General features: G+C 30.0%; 1 protein-coding gene across 1 annotated transcript; it reads right to left on the reverse strand.

Moving 5' to 3' along the window:
* Positions 1-8,496: 8,496 nt before the first annotated feature.
* LOC112756315 (BTB/POZ domain and ankyrin repeat-containing protein NBCL) lies at positions 8,497-11,557 on the reverse strand. The gene is made up of 2 exons (XM_025804847.3): positions 10,851-11,557; positions 8,497-9,815 (listed from the first exon to the last, which is right to left on the reverse strand). Exons 1-2 carry the CDS (start codon positions 11,325-11,327, stop codon positions 8,781-8,783), a joined length of 1,512 nt encoding a protein of 503 aa, XP_025660632.1. The 5' UTR covers positions 11,328-11,557; the 3' UTR covers positions 8,497-8,780.
* Positions 11,558-19,137: the final 7,580 nt, after the last annotated feature.

Below are 19,137 nucleotides of genomic sequence, written 5' to 3' on the forward strand. Positions count from 1 at the left end.
AGCTGAAAGACATTGCTTTTAGCTAGCCCCTTTTGAGGAAAATAAGCTACCAACCTCACAAATCAGTTTATAAAGTTTCGTTTTTATTTCGTGCATTATTTTTATCATGGTATCATGTTGAAAATTTTAGACTAGCTGGATATGTAAAATTCACTTTCTTAAGCCATCTTTTAAGAGACTTTTATATTACAATCATACATTTTACATCCGGATCTGCAGATTAAACAGCATTAGCATGAACTTCTAATGAGAGACAATTCATCCATCAAATTATAAGTTGTTAGAAGTGGTTAGTATTCTATGTGTCTTTAGTGAACATACTGCATTCTCAAATTATGTATGGCATTTTTATGTCCACATTCAAGTCTCTAGTATATTTCGATCTCTTCTTACTCCAAGTGGCAAAAATATGGATAAGAGGACAACATCAATATAAAGAAAAAAAATATCCAATGGAAAAATAAAATAAAATAGTAAAAATTCGAAAAATGTAATTTTATTGGTAACACAGCAATAATGCGGTAAGTAGCAAGTACACTAAAAGCTGAATATAAACTAACTAGTTATAACAGGGATAAAATTACAAAGTAGAGACACAAAACAAACGTATGCATGTTAAAGCTACTAAAAATAAAATTCTCAAACTTATGCAATCGTTGCTAATATCAATAATATGCAAATATTGTACAATCCTTTATGAATTTCATTAGCTCAGCAACACATCTCGCAGATCCAGCAGCAGCACAGAGCAAAGAGGCTGCATCAATCATAACAGTTGCATCAGAAATTAACCATTTTAATTTTTTTTTTCAATTTCATTACATATCTTAAACTAGAAATTTTATTATAGTTAGGGAGGAGGAGGACTATAACAAAAAGAAAAACAATGATTTAATTTACTTAATGCTTACCATCCCTCAATGAAGCCCCTCTCTCCTTTCTTCTTAGTCCTAGACATAAACCCTTTCTTGGTGGGAGGATCCTGATCAGTTGGGTATCCTGAAAATCATGCAAAAAAATGATTTTTGTTATCAGGGTGTTCAAATAATCAAATAGGTTTTGTTTGAAAAGAAAAAAAAAAGAAAAAGAGAGATGAACCTGGTGGTGGAGGAGCTTGGTTTCCCTGTGTCTCTGGCTTCTGCATCTTGATGAATGAAAAAATCCAACAGTTTTAGATTCTCAATAAGCAATTGTCGATGTAAAATACCTTATTGAACTTTGTTCTGTTAAAGAAAGAGAATATATGTGTCTGTATAACCTATGATATATATACTGTAATGTTGATCTTCTACTTTGTCTCTGTGTATATATATATCATAAGATAACATCACACTTATTACCTGACAGTTAAAATAATAATTTTCTGACACTATGTTTGAAATTTCATAGTTGGCTTAAGGATATGCCTTTATCCTTTTTTTGGGAAGGTCGGTTATTGCTAATCCATCCACACGGCTTCTTATGAACTTACCTTTGATCAATTTTTTTTTTTTATTATTCACGATATTTTTTTATTTGATATATTAAAAATTAATTCGTCGTAGATTTAAATTCTATTTAAAAATTTATTATTAACTAATTAGTTATTACATGCACAAAATAAAATTTAAATCATCTACACTTGTTTAAACGAACAAGTAAATTGGCCACCCGCACAGTACAAATTATTTATAGTTACTTTTGATGGGTTATTATTCTTTCCACTTTATTAAATTTTTAAATGCCAATTTTAAGTCTTACCCCCTTTGAGCTTTTCTATTCAAACTTTTCCACATCTTTCTTGATTCCTTGTGTTATAAACGAAGTGTGGAAGCATATTGTTGTTGATATTAAATTGATAGCCAACAAAGATTTTAACTTAACTACACAAAGCTTTATTCTTTTATTCTTTGTATTTGGATCCTTTCCTTAGTTCGGAGGGTATTAAGAAAAAAAAAAAACAATGAAGACCATGTTGCAAGAATAATATAAAGTTTATTCGTGACAACAAATTAGATGATTTTTAGTGTCAATATAATATTTTAAATATAACAATATTATCAAAGCGTGTGTGGGAATATATTCTTTATAAATCCGAAGACTAAGAGTGATTAATTAGTTTCTATGTGGGGAAATTAAGATTAATAGTTGAGGCATGGTGTTTAGATTTAATTGGTACAAGTGTGTTATGGAATTGAATGGATTTTTGGATTAGGATGATGTAACATCATCTATAGGGATTAGGGAAAATCTAATAAGCACACGTTTGCATAAAACCAACTCCAACAAACTTTATTCAAACTTCTTATTTTATTTATTATTTTTTTTTTGTCAATTTGAGGTTCGTCTTTTTATTTGGACTTGGACTCGATTTGGTTGGACTCAGATTCTTTTCAAATGATCCAGATCTACACCATCCTTTGAGTTGGGCCCAAATAAACTAAACGTAATTGATTAAAAAAAGTGAAATATATGAAAACAATAATTTAACCAAATTAGGGTTAGTTTAGTAGTTAGTTCACTAATCTGTTTAAGTAAACGTTAAAAATTTAAATCTTCTTTGTGTATGCAGAAACCCATTGATCAGCAACAAACTCTTAACCTGCAGAGCTGAAAAATATCGTAAAAAATATAAAAAAAAAAACTTAAAATAATTTAGCGGTTAATTCATTGGTTCGTTTAAATAAGTATATATAAGTTTTTAGAAAAAATATTTTGTTTTACCTAAAAGCAAATGAACGTTTTTACTTTGTCTTCTTTATGTTGTCAATTTGAAGTTAATTTCTATTTTATTCATGTTTTAAAATCTAAATTCAAAATAATAGTAGACGATAGATCTATAATGTTGATGTAAAACATAATTAATTTATCACAACAAAAGTACTAATTTACTCTCGGAACACTTAAAAATGGTTCTTATATGAAGGTTAAAATTAAAATTATATGAAGTTTTAAAATAATTATATGATCATTCAAAATTTTTTTAATTTCAATCCTACATTCACATGAATAGTCATATCAAAGAACTTAAACTAAACAAACTCAATCCTCCTATATAACATTTCGTTTTTGAGAAACAGACACATTACAATAATTGAGTCACACTCACAATGGCCCTTCTTTTTCCCGCACGCATGGATCAATATTCCATCAATCCCTAACTAAAAACATGAAATTGTCTTTCTCCATATAACACCATTACCATTTCTGTAAAATCTTATCTCCAAGTGCAAGTCTAGATGCAAATTGCTTAATCAATAAAGTACTATGCAAAAATAATTCCTAATTGGTTCAAAAAGTTGTTTGTGTATAGGAAGATCCGCTCCCCATTCATAAATTAAAGAACAATACTAGTATATCTGTTTAATTTTAAAATGAGACAAAAAAAAAAAATTTAAGTAACATAACATCACTCAATGAATAAATTATTATTTATTTTTAAAATTTATTTCCTTAAAATTTGAGTGATAATAACAAAAACAAATTTGATCATTTATGAAATTAAAATAAATAATTTCTCTATTATTATTGTTACATGAATGCATAACAATTATATATACATATGTGTGGCCATGTGCATGTGTTAGTTAATGGTTATTCAAGTAATATAATCTTTATAATTACAAAATGATATATAATATTATATATATGCCCCGGCCCCTACAAGCTTCTACCTCATCATCATTATTTCACTTTTAGAAACCGAGATAATGATACAAGAAGAAAACTTGATACACATTTATTTCAAGGTGAAAATTTAGGTACAGTCGGCTTTATGTGAAGTTAATAGTTGAGAGCTGTTAAATGAAAATTTAGTTAAATCAGTCAAATTATCTAACAGTTTTCAGTTATCAACTTCATGTGAAGTCGACTGCACCTGAGTTTTCACCTTATTTTAAAATATTATAAGAATAATGTATGTGAAAATGAAACACACATATAAATTGTAACTTCCATTTTAAACCATGCAATAATAACATTGTAAGTGGCTTTATATAGATACATCATTTTCCTAATGATGTGCCCTAGAAAAAACCCATCAATGAATAAAATAAGCTAAATTTCTTCAAGATACATAAATATATGGGTAGGATCGAAAAGGAAAAGTAACTTCCATATACACCACCAATTTAGGGCAAGGCTAATGCTAACACGATAATAATATATTACCAATGAGAATTAGAATTATGCACCACCATGGCATTTGGTTGCATTTACACGTCAACATTCATGAATAGATTGATGATCCCAATTAAAATTAAAATGTCCAAATATTTTTCTACCAAAAGATTATTGTTTAAAAAGAGATGTTGTGGAAGTGCCAAAACCACATATTTTGCTTTGCCGAGTTGGAAAAAAAAGAGAGGATGTATATGATACTTTGTATTTCAAGACATTGTGATTATATGCTTTCAACTTGTGTGCTTCTACTTTGGGTAACCATCCACAACAACTTGTCGCTAAACCAAAGATCCACCATGAAATTAAATCAACTTATATTTTATTGAATACAACATGGAGCCACTATTTGAATTGTATTTACATTAATGATAAATAAAAGTAAGTCAATATGATTTTAGGTCATTGAGTAATTATCTAATATTATGCATACCAAAAAAGAAAATGAAATTCAAATATAGTTGTTCCGGTCTGGAACTGAACTCCGAGGTATATGTCGTCCGCAGAGGGAAGAGCACTAGCAACGTCCGCCTCCTATGTGCAGCACCACGAGTTTCTCTTTTATCCGAACAATTTGGAAAACTTACAAAAAGGACTCCGATACTTAAGTCAGCTCAAAATTATAAAACTTAAATTTGAAGAGCTCTATTTTAAGGAAAAGTCTAGGGGCCAGCAACTTTGTTAAATTCTGGCCAGCATGTAACCAGCAAAGGAAAGTAAGCCATTGGATGAATTCTCACACCAATCTCACACCATTAAAATCATCATTGATGACTATTTGATGGCTAAAATCACAAAAGTTGCTGGCCCCCTAGCATTCCTCTTAGTATGTTGTGTTCATATAGATTATTTGCGTTTGGTATTTATCTTTGACCTAGTAGTTTCAAGATATAACATCAGTTCCACACGGTTTGGATACGAATCAATAGTAATGCTAATTATGCAACCTAGCAAGTTAAGGATGAATTTACTTTACGTTTTAATTTTCTGTTTGAATTTCAGTATTTTTTATTTTTAGAATTTTAAAAAGTGAAAAGAAAAAAAATAAAACTAATAATTCTTTTTATTTCATCTCATATTTTCTCTCTTTTCTTTACGAAATAAAAATAAAAAATAAAAAAAATGGCTGCACCCAAATAGTGTAAAGAAAGTAACTTAACCAGTAACAAATTGCACCACTTGAACTCATAACATTAAAGTCACAAAAATAACTTAATCATTGTTCCAAACTCTTCTTCAAATTTTGAAAATATAATACTAAAAATGAAACCCTACATCAAATGCACCCTAAAGAGATGTAGATGGTTAAAGTGAATCATGACTTGGTTGAATAAGGGGATAGTATATATGAAGTCCCTCTCAAAGAAAAAAGGGTCAAGTTTCCAATCAAGTACACAAGAACAAATGTGTATATATATATATACAGAGAGAGGCCAGGTGCAGTTCACAATTTGTATAGACACACTGGACATTATTACAATGTACTATATGTATAAATAAAATAAAAGGGTGAAAAAGACATGCATATCTTAGAATGAATTCATCACACACAGTATAAAAGTGTTGTTCAAAATTATTACACAATACATATGAAATGGGGTTAATTTCTTTACATTTTGCATCTCACACTTGGGCTCATTCACTACTTATTATTACTGTAGAAACTGAGATATAGGAATGGCACACTACATTTATGAATGAATAGTTAACTCCTTATTAAGAGTACTGTTTATATGAGAAACAAATTTAATGCTAAATAGGCCCAACTTGGTTTTGGTTAGAAGAACAATGTTATTGTCTGTACCAACATAAATTTAGTGTACCATGTTACTAAGATAATCTAATAAAATTAATATATGTTTTTAAGATATATTTGCATCAACGATAATGTAATTAACTATTATTATCTTGATTATAATTATATTGCATGATACATGCACCTGTTTATCTTGCTGAATTTCATCATTTTCTTGGTTAGAAAAGTACATGTAATGATAAGGCAATTAATTATTTATGAACATCTCTCTATCTATACATATTCTTAAAAAAAAAAATTTGAAAACCAATAGAAATTAATTTAAATTAGTCTAAAGTTATCATATTTTGTATTCATTAATTATCGTTAGAATAAATATATAATATTAGATATAATAAGTATGTAATTATAAATATTAAGTTAAATAAAATAAATTTTAATTATTATTTTTCTAGTATTACTTTTCCTACAAATAAAATACAAAACGTTTTATTATTAATTGCTAGAGGGTTGTACAAGTCATTTATTAGTGTACGTTGCACGAAAATATGACTGGGTTCATACATAGTGGAAGAAATTTGCAAAGAAGATAACTTGTATAAATTTGACCAACGATAATAGAACGAAACATAGAGGGAGTAGTAGGAACTTAAAAGCTATATATATAGCATTTAATATGGTGTATCTTTTGGAAGAGAAGGCAAAGTATTTTTGCGGAGAGGTACAAGCTCGCAGTTAAATCATCAAATTTTTCTTTATAAAAATTCTGATACTATAAATTATTTATTCTAAGTTTAATCTATGTGCTAGATAGAGGAAATAACAGAAAAAAAATAATGTAATTTACACTTGTTTTTTAGGGACAAAACTAAAACAAGTCCTACCTATTTTTGAGAGAATAAATTGAAGCATACCTGATTTTTTTAGAAACTATGTTAAGTATTAACCCAATACTAAATGCATAATAAAAAAATAAGTATTTTAAGAACCATTTTTACTACATATAGCCAGACAGTTCGTTTATAATTAAGAAAAATAAAACTGGATGTGTTATGTAATTTGTAAGGTTATGGAATGCATAAATTATATATGATAGAAACTTAGGTGTAGTCGACTTCACGTGAAATTGATAGCTGAAAGCCGTTAAATGAAAATTTAGTCAAATTAGTCAGACCATCTAACGACTCTTAGCTATCAACTTCACGTAAAGTCGACGGTACCTGAGTTTCCACCATTATATACATAGGTCTTGATATGTTTTGACTATTCCAATTATAAATAGGGGGGATTTCTCAAATGGGTTATTATTATTATTATTACTAACCATGCAAAATATAAAATACAACTACTAAAATTAATACTAATGTAAAATATATATTAAAATATAAAATATATATTAAAAATAAATTAGATTATATATATTTATATAAAAATATATAATAATTAATTTTTAATGTTTGATTTTAGCATAAAAATAGTATTTTTTTATTGTTATTAAGTAACATGCAGCCGCAGCTAATTAAGACCACAGATAGGAGGAAATTATTAGTGAGTAATATACAAGAATCTTCTCTAACCAACATCCGATGAATTTAGACAAGAATGATTAATGATTAAAAATATTAGAGTTTTAGCTATAAGTTAGTATTAATAATTTAGCTTTTGTTTTGTTTTGTTGGTCTGAAGAGGTCAAAAAAAAAAAAAAAAAGCAAGGGGGACAGGAAGAGGATTACATGGAAGATGATGGTGCCAATTTTTTAACTTCACATGTGTGGTCACACTCGTTGTTGCATTCATGCAAGACAACCAATCAATTTATCCACATTCACATGGTTTTTTTTTTATTTTAAATAATAAATCTCAATGCAAATAGCCAATTAATCCTCTACATAACGTTAGAAGGAAAAGTACACAATATATTAAGCGTCACTTTATATTGCAAAAATGAAATAAAATAAAATATATCAGAAACATGATACAATAAAAAAAAATCAAATTGACAATATTACTTTAAAATAAATTAAGATGATTCATTTTCGAAAATACATACATTGAATGTAACCCATATATTAATAACCCAGTAAATTACGTGAAAAAGGTGAGCAAACAAATAGTACTATTTTAATTTTTGCAGCATGGTCTAACTAGGAACTGTTGGAAAACATTGTTTAATTTATAATTGATTTTAAAACTTAATTTACATAGTAGTAAGAGTAACATAGTATTACTATTACTATTCCTATTTACTAATAGTAAAAATTATGAAAAAATGTAGAAAACATAGTACTTTAGAGTAATTAAGAAATTGAAAATCCCAATAAGGAAGTTGAATTCTCCAAGAGTGGAAGAAGAAGAAATGTATTGGGATTATAGAAAGTGATGATGATGATGATGATGAAACTATCTAATTTAATATGCCGTGAAATTAGCTGCGGATGAGTGAATACAACAAATTAAGGAGGAGTTGACACATCAAGAGAGGTTTGAAAAGATTGACCTGCGTCTCTTCCATGCCCCCTCTTTCCTTCAAACCAAATATACAATTAAATAAATCAAAACATAATTACCCCGTGAAACCACACTTCAAAGATGAATTAATTAATTAATTAACTAACTAATTAGTAAATACTATTACTAGTCTATTCCATCTGACACAGCAAGAAACAAAGTCGTCTCTCATCGATCTTCCGTTCCTTTTAATTTCCCCCATTTTTTTCCATGGCAATTCAATTAGAATTAAAACACTAAATTAAAAATCAAACCACTAAAATTATAAATAAAATCAGTAATTAATTTATATAATGAAGAAGAAGAAAAATAAATTACTGCACCTATATAGCTATAGCTAGGTAGAGAAAGAGAGCTTCTAGAAGTCATGATGAGAATGGTGATGATGGTGGTGGTGGTGATGGTACATTGCTGCTTCACCATGACGGTTATCATCATCACCATCCAACCTTGAACTCATTTGACCGGAGGCGCCGCCACCACCACCACCACCTAAGGTGGCACCAAGGTTAAGATACACCAACCTGGAATCCAAGTTAACGTTGGTGTTATTGTTATTGTTGCCGCCACTGCTTGAACTGCTATGATGATCTTCGTTCATGGAAGGAGGATAAATATGATGATGATGTTGCGTTGTAGAAGAAGCAACATTGTTGTTATTGGCGTTACCTTCTTCACGAGACAAAACAAGTGCCGCCGATTGAACAAGCTCCAAACACAGCCTTAATTTGTTTGGTTCAATGTGAGTCAGGCCAGGGACTGCGCCTTTGAACAGAAAATCAGAGGTTAGGGTTCTTAGTGTGTCCAATGGCGTCACGTTGTCGATGGTTCTGACGTTTGGGTCAGCGTGGTGGTCCAGCAGGACCGCCACCATATCGGGCGAAACCATTTCCGCCGCGATATGAAGCGGTGTTTTTCCTGCTGGACCTGCAGGGTAGTTGACATCGGCTGCCCCGAGTTCCAGCAGGGCTTTCACCACTTCGCGGCTACAATTCTCGACGGCGTAATGCAAAGCCAATGCGTCGTCGAGATTGAGCCCTTCTCCCATTACCATTAGCTTTACGAGCTCCACGTCGGATGAGTCGAGCGCTCGTCTCATCCGGCGGATCTTTTGGTCCTCGAGGTCTGCCGCGGCCGAGAGGTCCGGGTGGTGGTGGTGGGGGAGGAAGGCGGCGGTACGGCGGACGAGGGAGGATTTTAGACGGAGGTCTTCGATTTTGGCGACGATGTCGATGGGGAGGTGCTTGGCGAGAACCTCCGGTGGGAGACCGGACTTGGCTACAAGGTGGGAGCATGTAGTCCACAGTTGGTGCATGTCTTGCTTTCTTGAAGCTACCAAGACCTTCATCACATCTTCAATGGAAGCTTTCTCCACCATGCTCGCTAGTTGTTTCTGTTGTTCAATACAAGTAAGGTAAACAACATGAGTTCAAATAGTGTTTGTACATCAATAATTATGTCTTACTATTTCTATATCATTCATCACAGTGAAATAATTAAAATAGAATATGAAATAAATTATATAAGCTAAGTAGACACATAATTTGGATAAGTTGGAAATTAAATTAAATTTAAAAAAAAAAAGCAGACATAACCGGTGGACATAGACTTCCATGTAAGGCAAGTCAGAGAATTGAAACGAAAGAGTAGAAGATGATGATTATGATAAGTGATAAGAATGAGGTGTTGTTCTTCTTCCCTTTACTTTTTTGGATTTGGGAACACAAATGGGGAAAGTGAATGTTAATGGGAGACAAGACCCGAGTGGAAGCATCTAAATTTAGAAAACTGGTATGTGTGTGTTGTGTATGGTGATAGCTGATAGGAACGCCAAATCGAGAAAAGAGAACCAAAAAGGTGTAGATACAACATGAAATGAAAGAAAAGAAGAAAGAAATAGGTTGATTGAAGAGTTAAGAGGAAAGCTAGAATTGAAGGAACAAAGTGAAGAGTAGAGAGAGTAGAGGCACTCATTGATTCAGCACTATTAATCGTGTTTGTCTCATGAAATCATAGAAATAGAACCAACAGCTTTCTACTCCTCTCTCGTGGAATTTGATTCACAGCACAATTTTGGAACTCCCAACTTCCCACTCCACACCACTCGCCATCACCATCCACCGCACTACAATTGCCCAAAACAAGAAACAAACCACTCCAAAATCCCCTTTTTTTTTTTCAAAATAAAAATAATTATATTTTTAATAGAAAATAAATAGAAGCTGTTCGCAGTTCCCAAAAACGAGACTAGACTAGGCCGGTTACAGTAATTTGTCCAAATTCCCAAGACACACAGAAACATACGACTGGTCACACTAATCACACAATAAAAGAAAAAGGAAAAACAACAGTGGTAGTAGCGGTTGTGAATTATGATAGTGAGTGAATAGTAGTAGCAGTAGCAGCTACCAAGAAATTAAAAGAACACCTGAGTTAGCAATGCGAGCTGCTCAACGCCGAAGTATCTAGCGGCGGCGAGTGTGTCTAGAGCAAGATCGACGGCGGAGGAGCAATGCGTGTGCCAGCAGCCCCTCTCGCCGCAATTGGGCCGTGGCTCGTGCTTCTGGGGGACGATGGATACCTGCCCGCTGTACAGAAACTGCAGCATGAGCAGGAACACCTCGTACCCCACGGAGTTCACGGGTATTACCCCTGTAGGGGTTCTGCAGCCCGACCCCGAGTTCATCCTCTGTCCTGGAGGATCCAGGCCAGAGGGCGAAGGAGGATCGGGCCCGCAGAAGAATTTCCTGAAGAATAGACTTCTTGCCGCCAGGATACAGCGGTGCGCGTGTACTAGACGGCCCTCCACGCTGAAGGTGACGTCGCTGAAGGCCTGACCGTTGATGAGCAGGTTGAGGTAATCCAACGATAGAGATCTTAGAGATTCCTCAAGTGTAGAAGACATGCTTAGCTTTCTTTTGCTGCTTTCTTTAGGGTTGATGATCGGAGAAGGTAAGGTTGGTGGTGTTTATGGGAATACTGATGAATGGAGGGGCATGATGGCTGGTGTTGTTGGAGATTATAGCAAGTTTTTGTGTTGGTGTTTCCGTAGATATTTTTTGACGAGAGAGAGAGAGAGAAGAGAGAGATCGCAATTTGGGTGGCTATTCTGGGCGGCTCAAGGGTTAAAGAACGGAGCTTATAAAATATTCTTAAAATTAAATTAGAGAAATTTTTATACGGTTTTTTTTTTTTTTTTGTCTACGGATACGTATGCAGAGTAGTAGTTAGACGGAGACGAAGATAAAGAGAGGAGTATATGGCGTAAGAGGGTTAAAACTTAAAAAGAGTTTGAAAATGATTTGTGAATAAAGAACCAGAGATTTTAGACTTTATTTGTTACATACTTGTTAATCAATTATTGAAATCAAGTGTTTACAAATAGAGACAAAATTCCATAAATAATTCAATACAGGGCTCTTTGGGACCTCATGTCTTCAATGTTGCACTCCTACTACGTACCTCCTCTTTTTCTACATTATATTTTGGATATATACGCTCATTATTTATTTACAAATATATTATTAGTGGCTTTTTCCTTTTGATAATTATTTTGAACAGTAAAAGTCACGCTTTCCACTAACATACTCCAATTCTTTCAATTCAATATATGACATTCGAGATAACCCTCACTTTAGTTTTTAAAATTGGTAAATTATACTAATTGAGTTTTTAAAATATTAATTGCTATAACTTAATTATTTTTTAAATTTAAAAAATTATATATATCACTTTAATTCTAGCCACGTTACTCTCTTGGAAAAGTATAAGTAGACAATAAGAATACTAAACAATGTGAATAATAGATATATCAGATGTTCAATTCAATAGGTATGCAGATGATCATGTTCATTATTTTTAATTGGATAATTATTATTTTTTATTTGATGTGTTCATATACAGTTAACAATGATTAGATGTTTAGTTCACTAGATGTGTAGATGGTTATTCTAATGTTAAGATTTATGAGATGATTTAGAGGTGGAATATTTTTTTTATTTTATTGAGTCAATTCTAAAACCCATTGTTCACATTATTTACAAAAGTCATTGTCTACTTAACAAAATCGTATTCTTTCCGTCATTAGAACTCAGTACCGTGAGTGACATTACTAAATTCTTGCTACACTAGAGGTAGCAAAATAAGGTCATATGTATTTTGGTGCTAAAATAATACTTGAAACGACATGATTTGAGAATTTTAGGATAATAAAATGTTACTTCCCTCTATTTTGATTATTCTTCGTCTTCTTTTGTTTCATTAAATTTTAAACAAAAAAAAATTCTTTCTTTCATAGTAAAACAAATTAGAAGTTGTTGTAAAAAAAAAGGATTTGTGGTTACATTTTCATTATTAAGAAGTGTGTATAAGCATAGATGTTAAAAATGGGCATAAGAATTTTGTGTTTGCTCACAGAAGTTAATGACGAAAAAAATTTGTGATTTTTGACAATGTATATATGTTCTTAGATAATCTTTTTTTATTTTGTTTACTTTGATTCTCTGTTATGATGTGTTTTGTTTCTTATATTACTAGAACAAGAATTTTTATTTAGGCTCTATTTTCAACGCTTGAGGAATGGAATATTTTTTGGAGGTTTATGGATAGCCTAATAATGAACAGAGCTTTATTTTTTTTTTTTTGGTTTGGGTTGTTAGTTTATTGCAAATATGCTATGAATTGTGTGTGTATATGATTGTCTCTGCGTTCGTTAATCTATTGTCCTAGTGATAACTATACCTTTTAATCATGCATATGGAGGTATTGATGCACATTATGTTCCATCACAACGAAAATTTTTTTAAAAGATGAGAATCAGACTATAATTTATTCACTTGATAACAAGATATGTGATGATGATTTTGATGAGGATACATTGAATGTATTTTTTGTCAAAAATTATTACAAAAAATTTGAGTATGATAAGATTAAAGAATGCTGATGTTATGTTTCTGTATAGAGTTTAGATCGATATTAGTTTAAGGAGTTACGAATTTTGATAATGACTTAAGTGAGATGTGTTTCATGACTCAGAATAATGATTACCTTGTTAATATTTACGTTTTTTGAGTATAGAATATCATCACTAGAGATTCTTGAGGGGAATGAGATTATGATGTATGCTACTAAGAATGATTTGTTAGTTCGAACAAAATCAAAATAATTAAGCACATTTTTTCACATTGTAGTTTGCACATCCAAAGAATAGTTTGTTAGAGTTTTACTCTGTCGTTGACCAACAAAGAACAAGACGGCAGCCACAGCCACGTTATTCTAGTACTCTCGAAGTTCTGCTTCGACTTGGAGTCCTGGTGGTTGATCATATAGAACTCTAGCCTCCATCTATAATGATGATTCGATAACTACAACGATGTACAACGAAAAAAAAAAAACTCAGGTTTAGACTATTAAAGGAAAAGAAAGAACTAAATCGGGGCAATTGCAATTATTTGCTAATTCAGTCAGTCACTAAAATATCTAGTGTGATAAAAGTTAGACCACATCATTCACAGCATTAAATTTCGATGATGAAAAATTAGTATAGAATTAATATTCTACACTTTATAATAATTGAAATCTTAAAAACTAAATCAATACAATTTGTCAATCTCAAAAATTAAAGTGGGCTTAACTCGACATAAATCGACTCTCTCACAATAATACAATAACTTTGTATGTTTGAATTCTTCATTATTTTATTGAGCAAAAAATATAAAAAAAATTCATTCTTAATCAATATCGCTAATAACAACTACTTTTTAATTACTACCTCTCTTTTTTTTAGTATAATAATTACAGAAAAATTGTGCTATGTATACATTAAATTAATCACTAAAATTAGTTATCAGTATAAAATATATGTTAGAATATAAATACATATTAAAAATAAATTAAATCACATATGTATTTATACATAAATATATTAGTAATTGATTTTATTAATAATTAATTTTAATGTATAAATAATATTTTTGTTACAAAATATCATATATATCATTATTTCTCTCTTTTCGGTGTGAACATTTTTGTGTTATATCACATGACAAAACGAATCAACATAGATTATGGGTTCACACATGACATTGATTAGAAATAATAATTATCATTATAATACCTATTTTAATTTGTTGGTTACTGTAATTTTCATCAGAAATTAATGATAAAAGAGCTAGATTCTTGGGCTTAACCATTATAAAACGGATGCTATACTAATAATACACAATCAAAATATTTAACTTGTATCATTAGAAGCTCGATTAATTTAATCCCTAAATAATTAGTAACCGCATACAATTTTGATTACATTTTCGGGCTATAGATTTATAATACACTCATGTCTGCCACAGCTTATCATTGGATCAGATAAACAAAATGTCTTCTATATGCATCCCTTCTAATTTATAATTATTAGATCAAACAAAAAAGCTGAGCTGCTTCGACTCTTTGAGGTTATCAACAAGTTGATTAGTAGTTATAAAAAGTAAAATGATTTTGATTCTTTTAATTGTTAATGACAATATTAAAAATGATTATAGTTTAATTTTTTATTTTATAATTTAATAATTTTATATTTTTTAATTACTATATTTTATTATGTTAAATTTTTTGTTTAAAAAAAAAATTCGAGTCTTGGAAGGACTAAGCTAGCTTTATTTAATTTTTCTCCGTTTTACCTATCAAGAAGTGAGCCGAAGCCTGACTCCTACATCTTTCTTTGTACAATAATTGTACATCTGAATTTATTGATTTAATTAGATTACAAAGTTTTGAGGTGAAAAGCAAGTTTTTGTAATTCTTATTTAGCTGGAGGATGAGGGGGAAAAAAATTAACTGCATTTCATTATAAATGGTGATCTACCTAATTAAATTAAGGATGATAGTTTTAGATCATTTCGAATCGATTTGTCTCACTTTAAAAGGAGTCATTTAAATAAAGATATATAAAATATCTTTTTTTTAAAATATTTTTTAACGATTAAAATTTAATATATATATATATATATATATATATATATATATATATAATTGATTAAACTATGTTATTTTTGTCATAATTAGATTTGACAAATTGATTTAGTCGAAAAATTGATGAATTAAATTTTAAACCAGTTTAAATTATTTTTTTTTATAGAAAATAACAATAATATTTTTATTATAAAAAACGGCTAAAATACTCTTTTATATATATATATATATATTTTTTTTTTTCTTTTTGAGAACTCTAAATCTTAACCTTATAATAAGAGTATTTTAGTCATTTTTTATAATAAGAATATTGTAGTCATTTTTTATAAAAAAATAAATTCAGATTGGTTCAAGATTTGGTTCACCAATTTTTTTGTCAAATTAATTTGTTTGATCTAATTTTGACATAAATAACACAGTTTAATAAGTTATATGTATTGAATTTTAATTACTAAAAGACATCTTTAAAAAAATACGTTTTAAGCGTCTTTATCTGAGTAACTTCCTTAGTTAAAACCTCTGCTTATTTTTTCAATAAAATATTTATATATTCTTGAAACTAATTTATTCTTGCAAGCTAAGCTATGTACATAGCATGGAAAATTCAAAGATAATATATATGTAGGGTTACAAAAGGCTGAGTATATTAAGATTAGCCACACAAACAAATGGTGTAGAAGGACAAAAGCTTCAAGAGAAGTCACTCTCCTTTCAACAGCAGATTTATGACACACTCAAACTATATATGCCTATATACAACAACCACCTCAAACAATAATCAATGTGAACCAAACTGTTAGTTGTGTGAGATTTGCCATATAATATCTCTTTATACATTCAAATTACTATGTATCTTACTATTAATAATCAATGAGTTGGCCAAATAATAGGTGCCTTATGAATATCTTAATCCAGAAATAAAGTCCATTTTTTTTTAATGATAGGTGTGTTAAAGGGTTTCTATTTTTAATAAAAATATTTTGTATACACAATATTTTTATTAGTATATATTCATACATATTCAATCATATTATATTATGTATATACGAAAAATTTATCACCAATTGATTATTGCGTAGAGAAAGATGTATTTGACATTTCAAAAAAAAAATATTCTACTTCTATAAACAAGCTTGATTAATCTATTATCTTAGATTTGATTATTCTATTGTAACAGGTTTAATTATTCTAATAATTAATTATTTTATTAAAAATATATAAATTAATATATATAAATAGACACAAATATATAATAATTAATTTAGTAATAATACAAAATATTTTGTGTAAATAATTATACATATTAATTTATATATTTTTTAATAGAATAATTAATCAATAAAATAATTAAATTTATAATAAACAAATAATTAAATTTATTTATAATAATATAATAAAATTTCTTTTAAAATATCAAATATATATTTTTATGTATAATAATAAATCAATAATTAATTTTCAATATACACATAGTATAAAAAAATGTGAAACACGAACAAAGAATGAATAAGATCAACTCAACAAAGAAATAGCTATGGATGAATTAAAAATTTAAACCTAACAAATGTTAGCAGCAATTAGCAAAGACTTTAAAATAAAAATTGAAATAGAGTCGTAAATTTAGGGAATAGAAAAATGATATGATTGGATGATATGGGGATATATTGGGATGCGTGTCGGCCGGGTTTAATTAAAAATTGGTTCGAACGTGGTTCTTCTTCTCATTGTCATTGGAAATCCCTCCTAATGCCGACAAACACTCACATAAATTTCTTAATTTAATAAAAATTTTAAATTATTTATTTATTTATTATGTATTTTTTAAAATAAAAATATAAATATTTTACTAATGATAATTTTAATATATGTCTTTAAAATATATATATTAGCTAAATAATTAAATTTATAAAGTATTTTATGATAAAAATTAAAATATTTTTAATAAATTTATTAAATATATTATTTTTTATACTAAGCATATTAACAAATGTTTCAATTATTAGAAAAAAAATTTAATTATTTACTTTATTTTTAAAATTAATCATTATTTAAATAATTTATTTAGTACTACTTTTTCGAATTATAATTGACATTCATAGTCAAATAAAATAATTATATTTTCTTTAATTTGTAGATCTTTTTCTGGGTGAAATAGCTAGTCTATATATAGATTTAAAATTTTTCATACCAAAAAAAAATTATACGAGAATTTTGACCTATTAATTTATGTAATTTAATTTATAAAATTTTTATAAAGGTTTTAGTTAACAGGTTTAGATTTTTTTGTCGAAAATATTAATTTTTTGTAAGGCGGGTTCATTTTAGAGAAATGAACCACATAAAATATTATTATTACTCAAGAGATTATGCACTTTATGAGCAACACCAGGTTTCAAAAAGGGACCGTGGTGTTCAAGATTGACCTAAAAAAAGCTTATGATAAAATAGACTGCGTGTTTTGGAGGCCACTTTGGTCCGATTTGGATTTTCAAAGGCTACCATTAATCTTATATTGAATTGTATGACTTCTTCTTCACTGACAGTTTTGTGGTATAGAAACAGGCTCTAAAATTTCAATCCAAAGAGAGGGGTGAGGCAACGAGATCCCATGTCTCCATATCTATTTGTACTCTGTATGAAAATGCTTGCCTACTTTATGTCATAGATTTTTTCAAGGTTCGTGGAACTCGGTAGCAATTTCAATAAACGGACCTCGAATTTCTCATTTAATATTTGTAGATGACGTCTTGCTTTTCTGTAAGGCATCGAAAGCTCAAGTAATAGAGGTTATGCATTGCCTGGACTTGTTTTCTAGAGCGTCAGGTCTGAAGGTAAATCTTCATAAGTCGAAGGCCCAGTGCTCCAAGAGGGTGTCGGAGAGGAGGAAAGAGGTTCTCTTAGTAATCTCTAACATCCGGTTCTGTAATAATTTGGGTAAATACCTGAAAATTAATATCGGCCATGCCAGAGCTTCCAGGAGGACAGTTCAAGAAGTTATCGAAAAAATTTTGAGGAAGCTCTCCAGTTGGAAAGGATGCCTGCTGAATAAGGCAAGGAAGTTTTGTCATGTTAAATCGGTTATGGCTTCTATTCCGGTTTATAATATGCAAATTTCTCTTCTCGCAAAGTATGCATGTAATAAAATTGATTCCCTGACGAGACAGTTCTTGTGGAAAGGCCAAGCGACCAGGAACGGGCTGCCTCTGGTCATGTGGGAGGTCGCCATAACTCCTAAAAGGATAAGAGGATTGGATATTAGGAATACTTTCTCTGCTAACATGGCGCTTCTGGAAAATTTGGTATAAGATTGTCTAAATAATAGCGAGAAGTTGTGAGTGCAGATTTTGAAGCATAAATATCTCAATAATCAGTCTGGTATGAGCGAAAACAATAGAAATTCTTCATCGGCTACTTGGAAGAACATTATTAGTGCCTATGAGTATCTCAAGAAAGGGTTTCATTGGAATATTAGGAATGCCCACAAATCAGTTTGGTATGATGAGTGGACTCCTTTTGGTAAGCTTTGCAACCTTGTTCCTTATGTATATATTTCTGAATCAGATTTCATAGTGGCTGACTTGTGAAAAGGGGTATCTTGGGAGGTTGATAGTCTTACCACGCTTATTTCGCATGAGATTAAGCAGTTTATTCGTGGTCTAAGATATCCTAGTTTGACTGAGTTGGAGCCACAATAAGAGTGGTGGCATGCAACAACAGAAAAGTATAGTGCAATGATAGTGGAATGCTAA

Source organism: Arachis hypogaea, chromosome 16, assembly GCF_003086295.3.
Source record: "Arachis hypogaea cultivar Tifrunner chromosome 16, arahy.Tifrunner.gnm2.J5K5, whole genome shotgun sequence".
NCBI classification, from domain to species: Eukaryota; Viridiplantae; Streptophyta; class Magnoliopsida; order Fabales; family Fabaceae; genus Arachis; species Arachis hypogaea.

Excerpts from the sequence above, each read along its gene's own strand:
- LOC112756315 (XM_025804847.3), bottom strand. The coding sequence starts at position 11,327 with ATGTCTTCTACACTTGAGGAATCTCTAAGATCTCTATCGTTGGATTAC. Across the intron at positions 9,816-10,850 it reads AGCTCGCATTGCTAACTCAG|AAACAACTAGCGAGCATGGT; the intron begins GTGTTCTTTTAA and ends ATTGAACAACAG.